The sequence below is a fragment of the Protobothrops mucrosquamatus genome, unplaced genomic scaffold (genome assembly GCF_001527695.2).
Source record: "Protobothrops mucrosquamatus isolate PMUCROS unplaced genomic scaffold, P.Mucros_1.0 scaffold_80, whole genome shotgun sequence".
NCBI lineage: Eukaryota > Metazoa > Chordata > Lepidosauria > Squamata > Viperidae > Protobothrops > Protobothrops mucrosquamatus.
Window position 1 is genome coordinate 48379 of NW_015386156.1, and position 23051 is coordinate 71429.

The window sequence follows — 23051 nt, forward strand, 5'->3', positions numbered from 1 at the left end:
CCAACTTTCCAACCATGGATACTGGATATGTTCTTAGATGGATAGTAAGAAGCCTATTACATCCTCCAGTTCAAGGGAATTCATAATCCTCTGTTCCAGCCAGGAGCTGAAGTTTTACTGAATATAGCACATAAGTCATTTTTTATGTTTATTGTCTCAAAGCTATTCAATATAAATGAATAAAAGCATCCTTAAATGAGGTACATTACATCTAAGAAGCTTTTCTTACCTGTGACTTCCAGCTTGTCACCAGTCACTTCAACCTTCAAATAAATCCTCCCTCTTTTTTCCGTGTGATCCATTCCACAAAGACTTGGAACATTTATTACACATTGTTTGTGAACGTTCATATCACAGGCTGCAAGTCAGGAAATATATAATTTAATATCTTAAGGACTGAAAAGGACAAAAATAACTAATTGGCACTGCTACTTTCACATTGCCAGAGAAGTTGATTTTTCCTTTGGGCTATTAGGAAAAACTTGTCAATTTATAGGCCATAATGGGACTCAGAAAAAAAATTCTTTCCACATTCAGTAAATACGTTAAGAATTGTGTTTGCAGTTATCTTCTCACGAATGGAAGCAAGTAATTCTCCCTCACAGGGCAGAACAAAATAAGACAAAAGAAACATGATTTTGAGTTAAGAAACAGCCCTTTCTGCTGCAGTCTTTTACACAAATCTTACAATGACATACAACAAATTTGGCCAGAGTCAATGATTCCCCAACATACCAAACATTTTGAGACAAACGTTAACGATGCCAGTTTAGACATTAAAAACTGTGTGGGTGGCATTTAGTTGAAAATAAGCAAAATGTGGGAAAACAGAAGTTGATTGAATACCTGCTAGGGCTTTACCAAAAGCAAAATGAAAATAAAAATAAACTCAATATGATAAAATCTCTTTTTTGAGATTGACCATTGTTCAATCATTAAATTAAATTTAAAACACTGTACAACTATCAATGACTATTTCTGTTTTTGAGCATTCAGTAATGCATACATAGTGGTTCCATTAATAAAAAAAACTAGGTTATGCCTGATCAGGAAAGCAAAAGAATTATATGTTTTAGCTATTCCCTAGGAAACATGATGTGAAAAATGATTTCTTGATTGATTTTTAAAAATCTGATTGGGAAAACAAGTGACCACAACTATTTTTAACCAAAATCTTGACAAGTGCTTTGTTTTGACAATAAAACTGCTGAATTAAAATGTTGCAAGAATTGAGATACCTAATTTTTAGTTCTTCCATATTATGGAAAAGTATATCTTTATACCTTAATATTAGAATCCCTTCAGATATTATAGACACAGTTTTAATTCTAGAGGTAAACCTAGTTATGGAACAGTCTCATATCTAAGAGTGGGAAACAGCAACAAAAGTTGAAAGGCAGAAAAACTGAAAGAGTTCTTTGTCTTTCTTCCATAAGAAACAAAGTCTTAAGAATGCCTGATTTTTCTCAAAGCCAACCACTGAGCCATAGGAACATGGGGAGTCAGAACAAGTGAAAGCCAGCATAGCACAGTGATTAAAATGCTGGGCTTCAACCACAGAAATGAAGCTCACTGAGTGACTTTGGACCTACTCAGTCTTTCTCTGTACAGCTTCTCAGGCTTGATGCTCTGGTGATAAAATAAGGGAGGACTACCATGGATGCTACCTTGTGTTCTTAAAAGGGAAGACAAAATGTAGATGCAATACTAAGCAAATTAAAAAACAACTCAAGCCTACCAAAACTGTAGACCAAGCAACAATGGAGGCTGATCCCTTTTCATGTAGGGTTCTCCACAACATGCATACATTTGAAAAGAAAGGTGACCTGAACTGTAGTATCATATCATTTTAAAAAAAAATCCAGATAGAAAGAGGTAGCTTTGTAGGATGAAATAAAATATTTACATTCCTTTTCTACCTTAAACTACTTAAATGATTTCTTATTACTGGTCTTGAGTTTCAACAGAAGAGATTATATGTAGCTCTGAGTTGAACTGTAGAGTCTTTGGTGCTCTCTGAGCTTGGTTATTTGCTTGCAGATGTTTCATTACACAACTAAATAGCATCATCAATGCTAGAGCATGGTGTTTACTCCCTGTTTATGTACAGCACCTTGCCCTGCCAGTGTTGGTGGGAGTGTGGTTTTCTCCTTGGTTAGTTTCTTGATTGGGGTATTGTTTTCTGCTGGATTGCTTGCCTGCTGTGAATCCCTGCTTATCTGGATACTGGCTATTGGAGTGGATGATTTCTATTCTTTTCTGTTTCATTGTAACTTTTTGTTGTCTCTTTTGAATGATGTATAAATATGGTTTATTTCTATGTGTCTATTTCTGATTTGTCTGAATGACAAGCTTCCAGGAATTCCCTAGCGTTTATGGATTTGACTTGGTCTAGGATGCTCATAATTTCCCAGTTAAAACAGTGGCTGGGTCTGTCCATCTCACAACAGATGGCGTTTTCATCATGTCTTCTGACTGCTAGTTGGTGTCCATAGATGTATTCTGCTAATCTTCTACCTTTTTGTCCCACATAGTGGCTGTAACCTTCTTTATACTCTATGTTGTAAATGACTATGTTTTTTCTTCTTAGGCTTCTGGGTCTTTTGGTTTATTTAAAATGTTTTTGATGGCTTTAATTGGTTTGTATGCTACAATGATGCCATGTGGCTGTAATAGTCTGTTGGTTGTTTCTGAGATGTTTTTTTTTATGTATGATCAGTGTTATCCTTTTCATACCTTGCGGCTGTGTTGCTGTGGTTGAACGGTCGGGCACTTTTTAATAAAGTTACAAGGGTATCCATTTTATTGGAAGATGTTGTATAGGGATCCATTTCCTTTTTCTGGTGTTCTGAGTTGCTGCAATTTGTGCTCATTTGAATAATTTTCTTACACAGTTCCGCTTGTGGGAGGATTTGTTTAGTGTGGGTTATTTTTCAACAGACATGTGTTTCTAATTTTTTTTGCAGTTGTTTCCTCTGCTGATGACTATATCCAGAAAGAAGAGCATGTTGTTGCTTTCTTCTTCTCTGCTGAACTTTATTCTTTTGAAGATGTTGTGGATTGTTTCTTGTGTCTTCTCTCATTGTTCCTTTTTTATTATGACATATCGGATTCATATTTTTGGCTGTTTGTGTGGGAGTGCTGTTTTTTTCCAGATGCTGCTGCATTACAATCTCTGCTGTAAGTCCTGAGAGTGGTGATCCTATGGATATTCTTCTGATTTGTTCATATATCTGTCAATCAAAGTGCACGTAGGTATTGAGGCAGAGGTTGATGGGGGTCCATGTTTCTGGGTATTTTGATCTTAAGAGTATTTACCTAGGACAGATGAGTTGTGGATCTATGTATGTGAAGAGTGCTGTGACATTGAATGAAACCATAATTCCATCTTCTATTTTTAGGCCTTTAATTTTCTGGAGGCATTGTCGTGGAGAATTGATAATATATTTGCAATGTAGTGGGGAATTGTAATGTGGAGTGGCCTTCAGTGGGGAAGTGATGGAATAGTAACAATACCCAATCAAAGGAACCTTCAGGGAGAAACACTGGCAGGGCAAGTTACTGTATATAAACAGAAAGCCAAGTCCATATTTACTTGCACTGATGTTGTTATATAGATAGGTAATGAAATATCTGCAAGCAAACAACCAAGCTCAGAGAGCACCAAAGGACTCCACAGGAGCAGGTTTCTAAAGGAATCCCCAAAATAGCTTCCAAGCCATTTAATTAGTCATAGGTGACAGCTTGCTATTTTTATAGCTATTGAAGAGGAGTTCTATTCAAACCACATGAGGAGAAACAGCAGTTTGTGTATTTTCTGACAACAGCTGTTTTTATTCATCTCTTTGTTGCAGCTACTGTTGCATTCCTAGTAGCAGGATACCTTAGAATTTGACAAACTGCCATAGGTTATGTTGTGAAATTGTTCATGAGGCACTATCCCCACTCCATTTTTTTTTAACCTTCTCTCCTTCCACTTGATGCAACATAAATTCATTTTGATTTTTCTTTTTTTGTTTTAAAAAAAGCCTTTTGATAAAATTGTAATGGGAAGGGATATGTGGTATTTGCATTTATCTATCTGGTAAGCTGCCTTCAGTCACCATGTAGACGGCAAAATAAATTTTCTAAATAAAAATAAAACTAATGATCAGTAAGTTCAGATACCCTGGTGTGAGAGTCCTGGTTTTTATAGTATTGGATATTTATACTAATCTACATCCTTCTAGTTTTCCCTATTTCAACTAATCCCTGGGAATGACATAGCAAGAGAATTCTCCCATGGATCTTTTGTATGAGACTTGGATGCACTGGTTTCTGTTGCCAGCTCCACTGGGTTGCTCCAGTGGAAATCATGTGGCAATAGTCAAAATGTCACATACCTTTTGGACATGACCCTAATGCTTTATTTAGGGGGAAAACAATTCCCCAGAACAAAGTGGGTTCTAGTGCTGGCAATTTGCAAGGGTGAATCAACCAAAACAAAAAACAAAACAAAAGGATAGCGATCAAGCATTATGAAGCCTTATTATGAAGCCACAAACTGTCCTTAATTTTTTTAATGCTTATGCTTTTATCATAATACTGCAGGTCAACTGCTAATTGAATATAATGCTTCTTTCTTCCAGTAAGTTTCCATTAATATATGGCTATAGAAAAATCAACATGAGAAAAAACTCTTCTCATTTGCAGTCTTTTGCTAGATGTGTTGAAATATTCATTTCAAATGGACTGCTACACTTGTAATTAACAGGAACTACAATAAATTTTACTGGAAAGTAGTTAGGCAAAACTCTAATAGCTTCATTGATATTTTTTTTTAAAAAAACTGCATGAAATAAATATCTTACTGTCACATTTCATCCCTTGGTGCAGAAGTCCATAAAGTAATGAACCACAATGGTCACAAAATGTTGGGCTCCCATATGTGTGGATTTTGAACTTATGCTTGCTTCTGGGATCCTAAAAAGAAGAGAAATGACAATGTCATGTTACTTGTTAATCAATGAAATTGAAGACATTAATGTTGTCAAACATTACATGTAAGTTTCTGAATTAAAATCCATGTACAACTCCTTGCAGAATACATATCTCCATCGACAATAATTGTGTGTTCCTTAAATAAATAAAACCCTGTAATATAACAAAATTAGGTTCATTTGACTTGAGTGTGTGTCAATAAGATATAATATATATATCTTTTAAAGATATAAAGAAAATTGAACTGGCTGAAATAGTATGGAAAACTTATTCTGCATTCTTACCAACAACTTAACTTAAAACTACTCCCAAGGAATTCTCATTCCTTCAAGTGATGCTTTCAAAGATGACGATCTGTTTTCTGAACAATTCTGAAAGAAAGCAGCAGTTGCCAAAGCTCTGTGTTTTTAATCAGAAAATACTGTAATTGTAGCTTCTAGCTTTTTGCTCAGGATCTGGTTTTGTCCCAGAAAAATACTCCCAAACCACAAAATCATATACTGCTCCATAATGCCCTAAAGTGGAAAGCAAGAAAACAAGAGCTTGTCAGCCCTACAAGGAGATTCCTCAAGAATTAGGCAGCTGCTGCAGATGGCAAAAATTGGAGTAGCTTCTGAGATCCCTTAGACCAGGGGTCTTCAAACTTGGCCCTTTTATGACTTGTGGACTTCAACTCCCAGAATTCCTCAGCCAGCGTGCCTGTCATAAAAGGGCCAAGTTTGAAGACCCTTGCCTTAGACTTAAGACATAACCATTTTACAGAGAAGAGATAGTAGGTGCTTGGTTTAAACTGCAGGTTTAATAGTCGACATTTCCAATAACACGGAGTTACACACAATGAAAAAAAATACCCTTTTATACTTTAAGACTATGTGAGAAGGACAAATACTGTGCCTTACTTTAAGGCAGCTTCCAATGTTCCAATAATAATGCTCCTTATTCCTTTTTTATAGAGTTTGGGAAAGTAATTGTCCATTTTCTCTGGGTCAAGGCAGAAAATCCTTTATAAATATTTACATGGAAGTATAGTTTTTAGCTATTAAACAAATCAAAGCGTTAATGCAAGTCACAACTATCAGAAAATCTTGCCAGCTTATAAAATGCAAGAACAACACCACCAATTAGAGTATGTTTCAATACAAGATTATACAAGCAAAAAGATAATCTCATATCTGTATCAAAACAATTTTCTGCATCAAGTTTAGAGCTTTTGTTAGATACAAAGTTATCTTTCCAGTCTATTGATGTTTGCACACATCTGTAGATTAATGAGGTTCTAAAAGAGTTATTTTTTTAATCTACAGTAGCAAAAGATCCAGAAAAACTGAAGCGGTTTAATGAATAAAGTGCATTTTTTTAGTTCTTGCCAACAATTCTACATTGAAATACAAGTGTTCAGTTTCATGTATAGATACTCTTTGGATAGATTCTTGTGTGCATTATTCATGCCAAATTGTTTTATGAAAAATAAAAGATAGAAAGATAAAAAATATCCACAGTGGAGAAGAATATAAAATGCCCCTCTAGGGGGAGGCAGAATGACATATAAAAATATCTAATAAAAAAATAATGTTAAGACACCTTGTTCAGCTAGCTCAGCTGCACTTCAGAGGCAAAGCTTTCATTATTTTTCATTGTGTGATTTTAAAAAATGTGATGCACATTCACCCCAAAATTATACAATGTGCAACTCAATGATAAGATATTAATAATTCAATAATTTGTACAAAATATTTTAAATGGAATTATCTGCTAGCTTTAGGCCTATCACAAATAACTATTAAGATCAATAAACTCTTTTTCAGACTTCTTATATTTCCCAACAAGATGTCAATGATTATGGTATATAATTTCAAGCTGAGAGCTCATTGAAAACTATCAGAAGTAAAAGTATGTCACCATCTATTTTCCTTCAACTTCTTTTGGAAGCAGGAATTGGAAAAAGGAATTGGAAAATGGAAGAATTACACAAGCTAAAAAACCATTGCCATACAATTATTTACATTTCTGACAGAAATTCCTTTATAAGCACTTCATCTCTCCAAATCCAAAGTCAACTGCATTCTAGGTAGGGGGGGAAAAATCAGCATTTCTTCTCAAAAGCTACATGAATGCCTTGTCTTTCCACTTGTTTTGACAATAGGCAATTATTATCCAACTCTACACCAACACTCATGACTTACTAACATTATCACCTTAGCCTTCTGAGAAATGATGTATTTAACTTCTACAGCTGGAAAACCTGTAATTGCAATCACTGAAATTAGTCAGGCCAGTAACTGACTGTCTTCTGCATTGTGGTCACTTTACAGACAGATGAATTAGAAATAGCTGTTTAGAATTTTGAAATATTACCGGGAAACATACCAGATATATGTGGCAATGCATTTCCAGCAGTAACTTCTTTTTACAAATTGTCCTCAGCATATGAATATGTTGGTAAGTCTGGTTAAGTATAATAAAGTAATGTCAAAAGTCCGGTTCACTAATAGCATGGAAGTGTTGAAAAGTTTACTCATTTCATTTTGATGCCTGGATTAAACTGCTTTCTAAAGAAAATAATTAATGTCTCCTTCTACAGTTCCCTACAGTGTACATAAAAGAGCTAGTAAGCCTAAAGGTTTTTCACTATCTAAGTTCTTAATAAAAGGACTACTGTGAGCCAGGGAACTTAGGTCTGTGTTGCCTCAAGTTGTCAGTGTTAATACTTCTGCAGTGATCCACAGTTATTTATTTCAGAATTACCTGAAAGATTTGTGGATTAGTTCTAAGGTGCCAAATGCTGCTACTGGAAAAAAGTTACTTGTGTAATTAGGAAACCCTGGAAGAGCCACTCCACTTAAAAGGTTGGAAAGAAAAAAGGTAACATAGCCAATAATGATCTTGTCCTAACTAATTTCCAGGATGAATGCTGGAAAACTAGAAAGTTTATCCTTAGAAGTCATATTCCACAGATGAAGATGGGGATAATGTACATTATACTTGTATTTTGAAAACACACAGCAGAAAACATTTAAAAAGACCTTTGCCCATTACAAAACAAGAGTAGCAATGAATACTGTATCAGAAATAAGTATTCTACGTCTTAGATAACTATTCTTCAATGAGATTCAATACATTTGATACTTGCAAGATTCTGTTTTAGATTCTGTCTGCAGTGATCATTCATACAAAGGCAACGTTCATGAAGACAAATAGCACATCATCATCATCATTATCATCATCATAATGTTGGAAGGGATCTTGGAGGTCTTCTAGTCCAACCCCCTGCTCAGGCAGGAAACCCTATACCATTTCAGACAAATGGTTGCCCAGTCTCTTCTTAAAAACTTCCAGTGTTGGAGCATTCACCACTTCTGGAGGCAGGTTGTTCCACTGATTAATTGTTCTGTCAGGAACAACCTACCTCCAGAAGTTGTGAATGCTCCAACACTGGAAGTTTTTAAGAAGAGACTGGACAATACTTAAATACTATAGTTTTTGTGAAACATTAAAATGAGAGTGAATTATAGATACAAAACTCCAGACTTCAAATTGTATGCACATTAGAATATGATAGCTAAATAGACAGAGTATTTTGTCTCATCTCTGTATGTACTGCACAGGTGCTGATCTGACCAGATAGCTTTTCTTAGCATTTCATAGGAAGATGCCATTAAAAATAACTTTTAAATTTTTATACTTTTTACCCAATTAGCAGAATAGGAATTTAATGGTCAAAAACATTAGGCCAATTCTCCCTGACCACACATATTTTGCTACACAATGTTTTCAACTATACGTAAATAGCTGCAGTAATAAATCAGCATTATAAAAATGATGTAATCAAATACATTTTTGTTTAGTCTGACATCTTAAATGATGACCCCATTTAATGATTAAATGCAGCTTTAGATATAATTCCTGTAATATACATATACACAACTTATATAATAGTTTAATAGATTTAATAGTCTTTGGTATAAAACAGGGGTCCCCAACCCCAGGCCGCGGCCCACTACTGGGCCTTTAGCCCTTCGGAACTGGGCCATAGAAGTGGCGAGCAAGCGCATGCATCCCCACTTGTACAAGCAGCAGGTACGGGTGCGAGCAGCTCATGCAGAATCATTCCCTCTCTCCACCCACCCCCAACTCGGTCTGCAAAGCAGAAAGGCTGGGGAATTTTGGTATAGAGAAGGGATCTCCAAACTTGGTAACTTTAAGACTTGTGGCCAGCTGAGGAATTCTGGGAGTTGAAGTCCACAGGTCTTAAAGTTGCCAAGTTTGGAGACCTTTGGTTTAGAGAACAACCTTTATGTATCTTTATTTATTAGAAATAAGTGATGATGCACAATTTAGGGAAAGAGTGGATTTTTTTTCTTTAAATTGGGAGACAGAGGTGAACTCCCAAAACGAGCAGGGACCACAAAGAGATTAATAAAGATGATTCAAAATTAAATTTGTTTAATAAAGTTCTCCTTTTGTCATGTTAAAAAATTATAATTTAACACCAAGTTTTAAGGTCTCTCTTCAATGCTGTGGCATGTGGCCTCTGAGTCATAGGTTGTGACATCTTCGTGTATTAAAGAGAGATAGAGAAAGAGAGAACAGAAGGCAAGAGAAAAAAAGATTAAAAGGATTTTAGGCTCTTATTCTAATGACTTTGAAAAAGATTTTTTTCTATCATTATATGGTGACTATTACTATTGGGGTGCAGTGAAATCCTTGTGGAAGTAGGAAATAATTCAGTCCAAATGGATGCTGTTGCCACTATTCAATCTGTAAGCCAGGGCTTTGGCAATGTGTTCAGAAATTGGCAATGCAAGATAAGCAACTTTAGAATAAAATTAATTACCGAAGGTCAATAAGTGTTATGAAGGCTACTGAAGTCATGAAGAACTCATCTGAATCTCCATTTATACCCATGAACTTAACTCAATAGATCTCCATCATCCCCTCTATAGACCCATCATTCCATTTTGAATTCAAAACTTACTTTACTGTACTGCTCTAGAATGTAGTTACTCTTTGAGCAATTTTTGCTCTCGCTGGAAAATTTTTATTCTTACCATATTTAAATACCCTTTTCCTTGTAGTTACTGCATTTATCCTTCCTTTTCCTTGAAAACTCTATAAGCATATGGGCAACATTTCTTCCTTATACTGTAAATTTCTTTTATTCCTATTCTGCCCTACTTGACCCATTTCATTCAAACCATCCCTGCAATTCCTTGTTGCCTCATCTCCCCTGCTCTGATGCGCTGCAACCAGTTCCTTTGTCATGGATCCATATTATCTCCTCTATTTATTAAAACTCTCCCCATATCATCCTTCTTCTGCTTCATACTAGTTCTTTAAATACCAGTCCTGTTTATAATGCTACGCCTTGGACTATCCTTCTAGTTATACATACAGATTTTTTAAAAAATCTCTTATTAGCCAACAGTGTCCTTTCTAATGGATATTCAATATACATCTCTGGATAACGTCCATATCATATTTTTATCAAATCAGCTCCATTCTTCCCTGGAGCATCGATCCTGAGATTAAGCCTGACATCAGGCTTGATATTTTTTGTTTTGCTTTAAAAGCTAAGAGATTTGCACGGAAGTGTCCGAAATTCTATACTAAGAACAGCTATTTGACCGTTCGCACATTTCATTTTGTTTCTGCCATCTGTGTGGTTAAGAAACAATCCAGAACATGAATCCCCACTTCTTGATACAATGCTGAAATCTGTCATTCATTTCCAAAATAACTTTAAAGTGCCTAGTTAATTGCAAATCTTCGAATTTAACTTTAACAAAAAATGCCATTTTTATGAATAGTCAGATTAGTATTAACTGATATGCAAACATATTACCGTATGATTATGGTATTTTATTTAGTTTCAAACAACGTTGAAGGCAAAGACTTCCCTTAATATTGATTTGGAAAGCTGTATAGATTGAATTAGTGCCTAACACTGAATTGTTTATTTTTCCTTTGAAAAACAGCCACTCAAAAAAGAGGTTTGGAAGCGCAATATCTGCTCTCACATACATTTTATACCTGTAAGTAATTTTTAATCAACCACAAACTCAGTGAGCAATGTTTTTTGACATACCAGCAATGCACATTTTTTTATCCCGCTTTTATTATTTTTATAAATAAGGTGGCGAACATAATTTTCTTTCTTTCCTATTTTTTTCCTACAACAACCCTGTGAAGTGGGAGGGACTGAGAGAGAGAGTGACTGGCCCAAAATCACCCAGCCAGCTTTCATGCCTAAGGCAGAATTAGAATTCACAGTCTCCTAGTTTCGGGCCTGATGTCTTAACAATTAGACTAAAGTAGCGCTCTATTTTTGAAAGTTCTTGAAAACTGATGCAACCTCAGTTTTGTTATGAGCAATGAAATATATCAATAAGTGTGAGTCCTTTTCCTCCCTGAAAACTAATTTCTGTGGAATATTTTATTGAAAAGAAACCAGCATCTTTGGGATAGATTGGCATTTATCGCAATCCATACATCATCATGGGACTGTTTAACCAGTCTTTTTTTCCTGCATTATATCTTTACAGCCTCTGCTTTTAATAATTAACTCAGTTAACTATCAGATGAATAGAATAGTGTATCAGAATACTGTCATTCTGAATACAAAATAATGAATGTACAAAGGAATGAAAATTTGAGTGGATTCATCCTAAAACACCTGCAGAATCATCATATGCAGAACCTTGCTCAGGATGTACTCTTTCTCACAACATTCAGGAAGAACTTTTTAGGTGTATGAGCTGTGCCAAGGAACCATCTACTGTTGGCTCACAGTCTCTTATTCGGTTTTTATATTTCTCATGCCCAAATTTCCGTGTTTTTAACATATTCTGGGTCAAGGTACAGATAAAAAGTTACATATTATGCAACACATTGCTAAACCTTATGCTAGACTTCATAAAAGGAGTAAGTATAACCAATCTTGAAGAATGAGTGTACAGTATTTACCCAATGATTAGTTATATACGGTACATATACTTATTGCACTATTTCTTTTTAGGGTAAGTACCATTATGTGAAGGATTGAAGACTATTAAAATGTAAATAAAACAAATTAAAGGTAGGAGATAAGAAAGGTGGCCGTAAACCAAGGTCCTCACAAGGTTGGCCTCTGTTGGCCTGTCACAGTTTGTAAAGAATGAAGGTGCGAGGGAGGAATCAGCAGTGGTCAGACCTGTAAGAATTGTTATATCACCATCAGGCAGGTGCCTCCCAATCTGAAGGGTGTTGGAAAATAGCCAGAGAAAAAAACCAGAATTGGAACCCTGAAACACAGAGAGTGAAAGCTTAATTTTTGCTTTCTCTAGTACATTATATGTGTAATGGCTTCATTCTTGTTTATGATAAAGCAACTAAGCTACTATTTCTTTATATTTGTTTCTGCTGCAAATAAATGTGTGGATATTGAGGTAAACGTTGACATTCCATGTTTAGAGTCTAGCCTGAGAACTCGGATCAACAGACGCCATCCTACTTTTTAGTAATGTACAGAAACATAAGACTAGGCAATCCATCTTACACCTGTACCATATTCTGCTTAGAATAAGGTCAGTATCAATCAGATATAGAACATTTTGGCTATTTTGGACATTACAAGCACAACCAAAGCTGGTAACTAAGATGTACATACCAACACACACTTAAGATACCACAATATAGTCTAGGAAATAAAGTACACTAAATGGTTTGGGAAGACAACAGAAAGCAATATTTAAAGAATGACTAGATTTTTAAATGATTACATAAGGTGGGTAGATTCCTCTAATTTAGACCTACAAATTGGACCTTAGAATACATTGAAAGCTTGCAGTGAAGCTGTCTCATAGCTTGCCTGGGATAGCCAGGCAATGATTTATCTATTTTCTGGTAGCCTAAAGGAACTGCTTTCATTAAATTTGTATTTTTTTTTCCTTATAGAGAAGACAATTACTGTTGCTTATTGGTGAAAATGCTGAATATAGTATACGTTCTTACAAAAGGAAAAGGAGGATATTATATCACCAGCGGATAAGAGTCTGGCTAATTTTATTAACAGTGCAACTTCTAATATTATATTCAGTTTTATTATTTTGTTAATTTCTTTGATGTTTTCAAATGTTCATATGGTCTGTAACAGGATGGAAACTTTTCAGTTGAAGAGCTGAAATTTAACTTTCCAAAAACTGACACTTTACATTCAGTTGTTGTTTCTTCACTTGATGAGGCCTGCCAGAGCCTTCACTGCAACATAATGCAACTTTGCAGGCTGGCTACCAATCAGTTACCAAACCAGTTTCGAGGTTCTGATTATGACCTATGAGGCCCTAAATAACTTAAAACTTGAATATCTGCACGACTCCTTCATTGTTATATATCTTAGTCAATCACTGAGAGAATTCATAAAGGGAGATTGAGGTATGTATTTCAAGAGTTACTGCCAAAGGGTCACAGCTGGGTTTTCTCTGTGGTGGTGCCATGCTCAACACTCTCTTCTCTAAACTTGCAGAGATTTTTACTACAACAACCTTTAAATGCCTACTTAAATATAGCATTTATTACTATTTCATTTCTGCTTTTCTGCAGCAAACATACCTCTTTTCCTCATATTTTCCCCATAACAACAATCCTGTGAGGTTGGTGATCGGCCCAAAATCACCCAGCTGCTTTTCATGCCTAAGGTGGAACTAGAACTTTCTAACCTAATGCCTTAATCATCAGACCAAACAGATTCTCTCTCTCTTGTGTCCTTCTCTTTTTTATGACAGAAAACTGTTAGAATTATTTTTTCTAATTTTAGAAGCTCTAACATAAATATTGCTTTATTGGGTCAGTTTTAAACATTAGCTCTGCAAATATTAGGGTGCATTAGACAACATTCTGTTGACCTTATTTATTAAATAAAAGGAAGAAATTTATTGCAGAGTTCTTTCTGACTATTTTTTCTAATCTGAGGGAACATGTTCAGTTCTTATGGGAAAATAATTTTCCAATACTATTTTAAAACAAAAGGAAGGAAGTGCTTACTGTTGATCAAGGAAACTTTCAGCCTGTTAACTGATAATTAGACTGGCACATATTCTTTAATCCTTTCTCTTTTCAGCTGTATCTCTTCCCCCACCCCTCCCAAAAAGCCCAGCTAGGTTATCCTCCCAGAATTAATCTTCTAGGAATCTGTTCTACAAATGGACTCTCAAATGTTCAGATAGAAAGTTAATTATTCATCTTTTACCCCTCTGAAAATCAATTTGACTGCTAAATTACTATGGGCCACTCTAGACAAACAACGGACATTCAAATTAAGATTGATGGATTCTAACTGTGATGAGAAAGACATGAACCATCTTCTCCCCTTTCAAAGAGAAATGATACAGAAATATAGCCAGTTGTCTAATGAATGGCCATTACAAATTGTGTCTGAGTTCAAGTTAGGTCTCAGAGCCAGTGATTTTTAACACTGCTTTTTCCCTACCTCTTGTTATTCAGTTATGTCTGGGCTACAATTTTGAGAACTAGTAATATCTTAGAAAATGCTAGATTATACTAGTCTAGTTTTAAATATCCAGGACACATTCTTACTGAGAAGATTGACCATCATGGTCTTGCACACATTTAGTCCTATTTCAGCATTTTTGCGTCCAGCCAGCCAGCCAGCACAATCTTTCCTGACTTGTGGATCCCAATTTCCAGAATCCCATGACCAGCGGATCCAATGCTGAGCTTCTGAGATCAAAACCCATATACCTGGAAATTCCCCAAGTTAGGAAAGTCTGCCTTTCCATTACATTTAAGGTATTCTCAAAGAAGCTGCAAGTTCAATGAATTTAATGGCATTTAGATCCAATGGGATCCAGCCAGAGTTTTTATGTCAGAGGTTGTCCAGTCTGAGGGGTCCTTGGTGCTCTCTGAGCTTGCAAACGTTTCACTACCCTAGATAACATCATCAGTGCTAGTAAGGAGTGTGGTTTGCTCTCAGTTTATATTCTGGGTTTCCAGTCTGTTTTGTAAACTGAAGAATTAAAAAACTAAATGTTAAGGATTGGTGATGGGAGTGATCCCCAGACTGATATCATTCAGACTGGGGAAGCCTGGTTTACAGAGAACTCCCTTGTCTGGTGTCTCAGTCCAAGCAACTTCTTTAGCTCCCTGAAAACAAATTTCAGCCGCATTATTTAAAAATGCCTCCTCGTTTTGCAGCTATACTAGCACATCTCAGTAACATTTCCGATTTGATAGCCCTTGCTGTTTCAAGATGCTCTTTTGAATTTCCAGTGTCAGTGAAAGGGCACATTAAGAGCTCTAAAAGCAAGAGGCAGTTGATGAAAGCAGCCTACACAGAACGCTCCAGATGGCCCATGACTTGCAGTAACTATATGGTCAAAACACAGAATTATTCATAGAATGCTAAGAGTGCAGGTTTCTTTACAGGCATGGTAAAAATATGCATCACCGGGCTCTTATTACAGAAAATACCTGGTCAAAATTATTCATCTAGGCAACCCTTGATAAAGGCAGCAGCTTGAAAAATAAAACCCTGGATTTAAAGGGATGCATATCTAGCATCACATCCTTGCAGTGCTGATTTGCTTATTCAATTAATATCACAATTTCTTCCAGTGAGATGTTATAAACGTGACAAACCAACACAAAAATGTAGTTAAAACCATGACCATACATAATTTCATCATAAAAATACATCCCCCCCCATCCCAAAATTGCACCATCCTCTCCTGCTCCAGCTCACCAGCTAAGCACACAAAATTGAATTTAACTAAAAAATCTCTCTGTATACCCAGAATGTTAACAGGCCCAGTTGAATGCTAATGCTCTTAGCAAGCCCAGGCAGGTTGGATTTGGAAAAACAAAGAGACATTATTTGAACATTTTTTCAGCCATACTCAAAACAGGCATTGCTCTCAGTAGCATGAAATACTGGTTTGGTTCATGCATCATTCAGAGCCATAATGTAATTTGCTTAGCTTAGCTTTGGCTTCCTGTATTGGGACTGCTTCCATTAGAGAGAAACAATGTTTTTCAGGCCAAGATTTAGCCTTTGCATAGTTGGAGGCCGTTTCAAAAAGTATTATGGATGAAAGTTCATCTGACTTCATGCCATTTGCAATTATATTTAAGTAAGTTGAAATAGTATCATCACTCTCCACAGATTTTTAAAACAATGTTGTTTCTATCATAGTAAAAATTAGAAACACCAGAGGCCAAAGCTTTTGTAGGCATCTCACGGATAGGGGGCTTCAGCTGCAAAACCCCTGGCTTATGGCTTGATCGGATGTACGAATCTGTCCAACAGTAGCAATGACATGTATGAATTAGTCACAATACATTCTTTAGTCCTGCTAAGCTAAATACAGTTCTTTGTATAAGAAGGCCAGATTTTACTGGTTCGTCCAATGTGGAGTCCATCGAATCTGAGGACTATCACTTCCAGAATGGACCACCTGCTGGGATCCTGAGAGTAATACCTTCATCACTTCACAAAATTAGAAACTTTAGGGAAGGCTATTCTGTTTTATCTTCTGAGGAAACCTATTTAAAAACAGGCAAACAATTTTTTCAGAGCTTCTATGACTTCTATGGGTTGGTTCTATACAAGGCACAAAGAAGGATCTTGATTTACATTCCACGACATGAATACATTGTTCCCTATTTCTTGGTTTAAAATCTAGAACAGATTATAAAATTATAAAATACAGAAAATATAATACCCTTTTCACTGAATATGTAAAAGAAAGAAGCACAGATTTGTCTAGATTGTGTGAAGTACTGTACATATGCATAATGGTTAGAAAGTAGGCATGCCCTTATATAATATGCTTCCCAGGTGCCGTCCTTCGAATTTCAATATTTAAAAAACTGAAAGTATGAAACTAGCTTCCATTTATCTGTACCTTTTTAATACATATGATAAAACTATTTTAAAAATAAATAAAAATAGGAAGAGCGAATGGCTGTATTCATAAAGCAAAACTTTTCTGTCATTAAGCATGTGGTTGATATAGTTTAATATATTATGTTAATTCTTGAAAGCAAAACTTCCCAGGGACACGACACAAGAACTATCCTATTCTATCCTCTGTGAATAATTCTGTACCCTATTTTCCATTCTTTCAGATTGTTTAGATCTTATGCTATGATAATTTTCAGCCACAGATTTTTGCTTACTGGTAACCCTTTTTGCCGATTAGGATTGAATGATGAGGTTTGAGGTTTTGCTTATAGATAAGAGATGAGATATGAGAAGAAGAAATCATTTGTTGTATTGTAAGAGAAGTATAAAATAATTTATATCTGACATGAAAGGGGAAGTCATTTCTTTATATATTTCTTTTCATTACTATATTCTTATTTTTCTATTTTTATTTCCTGCATTTTTTTTCTTTTCATTCTTTTATTTTTCTTAGTTTGTATTAGTTTTTATCTTTATAATTGTAATTTTTAATAGAAATTACATTAGAAAAAAGGAACTCTACACACGGTAATTGATATGGCCAAGTTCAATGGTTATTAACGCTGGCTGAGGTGAAGCAACTTAAAACTATTATCTGCTTTCTGTAAACAGGAGGGCTAAATCTATTCCTATACCTTTGTCATTTAAATCCCACACTTTTTGTGGCTTAATAGACATCTTGGTTAGAGTTAGGCTGTACTTGATTATTGATATAAATGGCTCTCCTGCTCTGGGAAAGTCTAGCTTTCAATCTGTCTCCCACAGGGTGCAATTTAGTAAAATACTTCTACTAATGGAAACAGTAGTATGTTAAGAGCTTTGCACCATAGTGGAATAGTGAAATGATAATTAAATCAGAAATGTAGAAATTATTATTACTAGAAGTTCATTTCACTATTGCTTGTAGTTGGGACAATTAATCCACTATTGTTAGCTGAATGGTTTAATACATCCAATTAAATTGATTATTTGTGAGAAATTCTTGAGAAAATGTAGAAAGAAAGGCAATAAGAAAATAAACCTATGTAGCATTCTTAATTCAACTCCTGCAGTCCTGACATTCCTAGGAGGTCCCCATCGGAATAGTAACCAGATCTATTCCTGCTTATTTTCTAAATCAGATTAGTTAGTGTTGTATTATATTGAAGTGGTAATGTTCATTTTAATAATGTAAAACTATATACTTTATGTGGAACGAATGAGGCTTACTTGGAGGCTAATCTATTTTTAAAGAAACCAGAAAAAACAACATCCACATTTGTAAGCGCTACTGTGAACCTCTGCACCCTCTTTTCTAGCTGATTATCTTTGCCTCGGGGATGGAAGTGAGATGTACATATTTATTTTAAGCTGAAAAATAATAAATGAACAAGAAAGAGCTTTTTCCTCTTTAGGTCGAGGCAAATAGTCAAATAATTATTTTGTTAAGGGAAATTTCACAGGATCATCTATCAGCAGAGATACAATGTCAGTACTTAACACAGCACTTTAGTTTTAGAACACATTGAGAAATCTTTATCTTTGAAAGGAAATAGTTGAAACAAAAGTGGAAAGTAATACATATTTTAAAAGTTCAGTGAACTCTGCAATAATTTTTTTTAAATATCCACAACTCATTTTCCTTCTAATGTGGTTACATCTGTAACTATACAAAAGAAAATTTTTCCAAAACTTTCTCTGCCAGAAGGGAGGGAGGGCTATAATATTGTGCTATGCTATACTGTGGCTGTTCTGTTTGTTTTGCTTTAGAATATTATATGAATTCAGCCAGCCATTATGATTTATGATTTCTAAATCATGGTATATGGTTTAGTGCATTGTGCAAATTTAGCCAATGGTGGCTTATCTAAACTACAGTGAAAGAAGCTATGGTTTAGCACAGTGATGGTGAACCTTTTAGAGACCGAGTGCCTAAACTGCAACACAGAACCCACTTATTTATTGCAAAGTGCCAGGATCGCATCAACATTGTGGTGCCTTCGGAGGGGTGGGTGGGGCTGGCCCACTGGGTGGGCATGGCCGGGGTGGTCATAGCCATCTCAATGTTGCTCACGGGGGAGACGCCTGTGGGGGCCAGGCAGGGTTGGGGGAGATCCAGAGGGTGTCTGGCGGGTGAGGCAGTGGGCAGGAGGCTCGTCCTGCAGGATGAGGCAGGGGGCAGGGCAGGGGTACCATTGCCACAGGGCAAGGCGAGGCAGAGGCCGGGGCGGCTGCTGCCTGACACCATCGGCCCCCGCACACAGAGGCCAGTGAGCGCATGGGGGCTGACTGTGTCCGTCAGCAGCCACAGCCTGCTGGCCCCTTGACTGGCACACTCTGGGGCTCCACAGCCCGCTGCCAATACCGGGCCAGCCCTCCAGCAGCAGGTGGTGTAAGGGGGCACGTGATGCAGACCACTGGATGTGCTTACCCGTCCCATGTTTTTGCTTGCGGTTGGAGAGCAGGTCGCTGCTGGTCATCTTGGCTCCCTCGCAGATCTTGCCCTTGGCCCGTGCATGGAGCCTGTTCCCCTCGCTCACCCAACCTGTGCGAGCTGCTGGGGGCGGCAGTGCACGTGCCCACAGAGAGGGCTCTGAGTGCCACCTCTGGCACGCGTGCCATAAGTTCGCCACCACTGGTTTAGCACAATGCATGAATCCAGCTCACTGATTCCCATAGAACCCTACATTTGCTTGAGTACAAAACAATATGAGAAACTTTTAAGGCAGGGGTCCTGAATTCCCGGGCCGAGGACCACTACTGGCCTGTGGCCTATATGGAACGGGGTGTGTGAGCGGTTGGCTGGCACACGCACGTGTCAAGCTTAACTTGCACAAGCAGCAGGTCGGTGCACACACAGAGCTCGACCCGGGTGAGCAGTAGACTTGTGTGCATGTGTGCGGAGTACAACTTGCATGAGCAGTGGGCCAGTGTGCATGCACATGCTCAGCTCGACTTGTGCAAGCAGCAGGCCGGTTCTCCTCCCCCCCCGAACTGCCAAGCCATAAAGGTTAGGGATCGCTGTGTTAAAGGAACAAAGTAGAAGAATGTCTCTAAATGAGATGAGTAGCACACGAATGAATGAATGAATGAATGAATGAATGAATGAATGAATGAATGAATGGCAAAGCTTAGGAAATACATGGACATACAGTTGGTTGAGAAGTAACATTCTCAAAGTGGCAGTGCCATAATGATGGATGGAGATCATGCTGAGAAAGACCAGCTTGACAGCAAGATAATGCTACCTTTCTCCATCTCCTGCTAGCAACTTCAACTGCAAATTGTTAGTATATTTTTGTGAATATTTTAATAAAAACCAAAAATCAAAGTAGCTAACAGCAGTGGAGTAATAATTACATAATAACAATTACTCTTTCTCTAAATCTGTTCCTTTTCTCTGCATGTTTCTTCTCTGTTTGACATGACTACCTTAGAACCAGTAGCCTGTTTTGTTGAAAATGGAAGTGTCAGAAATATGAAACAGAATCAAGGGGAAAACAGAAAATTGATATTTGAAACCATTGTTAAGTGGTTTATGTCATAGCCAGATTAAACCATAGCTATTCAGAAATGGTAACACTTCTTTATAACTGAAGATTGATAACACTGATTGCAATGACATGCTAACTATGCAATTTCCAACATAGGCATTATCTTGGAAGTTCAGCAAAACATTCTGTAAGAAATCTATATATGTCAAAGTTTGTTGCTTAACTATTTTGATTGGGTATTATACAGGTAGTCCTCAATTTACTGCTTCACTATCTGTTCACTCAGCAACTGTTTGAAATTGCCATAGCACTGAGCAAAGGGAATTGCAACTATTGTCTGAAGTCACAACTGTTGTTGTGGTCATGTGATCAAAATTCAGGTGCTTGGCAGCATGTGCATCCTTACAACTGGGGGGGGGGGGGCGCGCTACAACTCCTACCAGCAGCCTATCTCTTCCCTCCCCAGCACATTTACCCACCTGACCTAACAACATGTGCAAAGTTGTTGAGGCCCTAGAGGCCTCAGCCTGCTTTCTGCCTACTTCTCCCTGCTGCTCCACGCCCGGAAGGCCTGGGCCCTCTCCCTGTCCCACAAGGCCTGGGTCAAGTTACTTTGCCTTTCTGTGCAGCTGCTGACAGGCAGGCCAAGCTGACAGAAGGTACAGTCAGACAGATAGCGAAAGTGGTGTTTCTGAAGGGTTCAGCCTTCAGGAACATTGTGCTGATTTTCTTTCTTGCTCTTCAGAAATACTGCAAACCTAGCATAAAATAGCCTGATAATATAAATAGTGTCCATGCTTGAAAATCATTTCAGTTGCAATTCAAATGCATTCTCCTGTGGCAAGACTGAGTTATGCTCTTTAATTTAATTACATTGTTGTCACAAAGTTAGGGGAAAGCTGAAGATTTTGAAAGTTTGGGAAAGTCACCACTGAAAGTCATCTGTGAAGTTGCAAGATTAATCATGGCTCTTGTTTATGTCTGCAATATTAACACAATTTGCTCTTCAGTTCTTAACTTCTCCCCATGTCCCTGATTAAACTATCTCCATATGGCAATTGAAAATCCTCAGAACATAGATAGATGGGAGGAGGAGGAGGAGGAGGAGATGATTATCATTCCTAGAACTGGCTCGGAAAAAAATAATGTTTTGTGTAAATAGGAAGAAACAGACCCTTCCACTTTGCTCTAAGCTCCACAAGCAAGGTAAATTCTTACTTTCCCTATTTAACTGCTCAACCTCCTTTCCCCCATTTCATGTGTTTTCTAATAGTAGTAGACTTAATTTTGAATTCTATAATTATCAAGTCAGCCAACCATTCTCTACATTCTACACACACACACACATTCTTGTTCTAATATTTAACTAATCTTCAAGGTAGCAATGTGTGAGTGAATTAAAACCAGTCTTTGGAAATGGGGAAGGAATGAGCAAGCTTTTGGGGGGTTGGGGGAGGTGTAAGTTTCAGAAAAGATTTTCAATTTTGAGGAGGATATAGTAAAGAAAAAGAACCCTCTCTTGATTTTGTTTAATATACAATGGATTAGAGAGAAACTCTGACAGACTTTTGATATTTTCTTATTCTACCCTACAACAATAAGAACATTTTGGAATTCCTCCTGTGCCTGTCCTTGACTTGGCCTACCTTGAAGAACTGGTACCATGTTGGCTTAGATCAGTGTTTCTCACCCTTGACAATTTTAAGGCATGTGGACTTCAACTCCCAGAATTCCACAGCCAGCATTGCTGGCTATGGAATTCTGGGAGTTGAAGTCCACATGCCTTAAAATTGTCAAGGGTGAGAAACACTGGTTTAGATTAAAGAGAAACCAATGGTTCTTATGGTGCTGCATGTGATCATGAATTCACCTTACAGTTCAAAATGCCTAACTGGAAAGATGGTTAAGTCTCTGGTTGGTGCTTCTTTACCCACCCAGACCAAAACAATGAATGCACACACATAAGCTCCCATCTCAAGACAACACACAGTATTTCTATTGAGATGTTCTTATACCACAATTAAATGGTTGGCCCTTAAGTTGCCACAAGATGAAATATTTCTGTGTATCCAAAATTGGATACACAATTGAATTAGATAGATGGCAGCAACTATGGAAAAGAAACTATAAACTGACAATGGTGACTGCGTATAAAGAAAATATGTACAAAATGTTTTACAGATGGCACATGTCTCCAGAAAGATTACCGTATTTATCGGCGTATAACACGCACCGGCGTATAACACGCACCTTCATTTTAAGAGGGAAATTTCAAGAAAAAAAAAGTGCCGGCTCGGGAGCGAAAGCAAAAGGGGAGGGGGAGTGGGGCTTCGTTCACACGCGGATCCCCATGCTCGTATTTATTTACCGTATTATGCCCCGGCTGGCGGCGGCGGCGGCAGCAGAAACAGCAGCCTCCTTCCTCGGTTAGCTCCGATTCCCTCCCCCGTGTCGCCTCTGAGCTGCAGGACTCTGCCGCTTGCTTTATAAATCCTTGGCTGCTGCTCCATCTTTTCTTTTCCCACCAACCGCCCCCCCTCCCTCGACCCCTCCCGCTTTGCAGAAACGCCTGGATAGTGAGAAGCTGGAACCGGGCGGGCAGAAAAAAAAGGGGGGGAAATCCACACACGCTCGCGCAGGGA

At 37.4% G+C, this 23051-nt stretch overlaps 1 protein-coding gene across 1 annotated transcript in view; it reads right to left on the reverse strand.

Annotated features, from left to right (window-relative positions):
* Positions 1-23051, reverse strand: part of LOC107285845 (protein kinase C alpha type) — a 190267-nt gene that overhangs the window by 47896 nt on the left and 119320 nt on the right. Inside the window, exons 4-5 of the mRNA XM_015814109.1 lie at positions 4851-4962; positions 230-358 (exon numbers count right to left, since the gene is read on the reverse strand). Of these exons, the coding sequence (XP_015669595.1) occupies positions 230-358; positions 4851-4962 (241 nt within the window). The remainder of the gene's footprint in view (positions 1-229; positions 359-4850; positions 4963-23051) is intronic.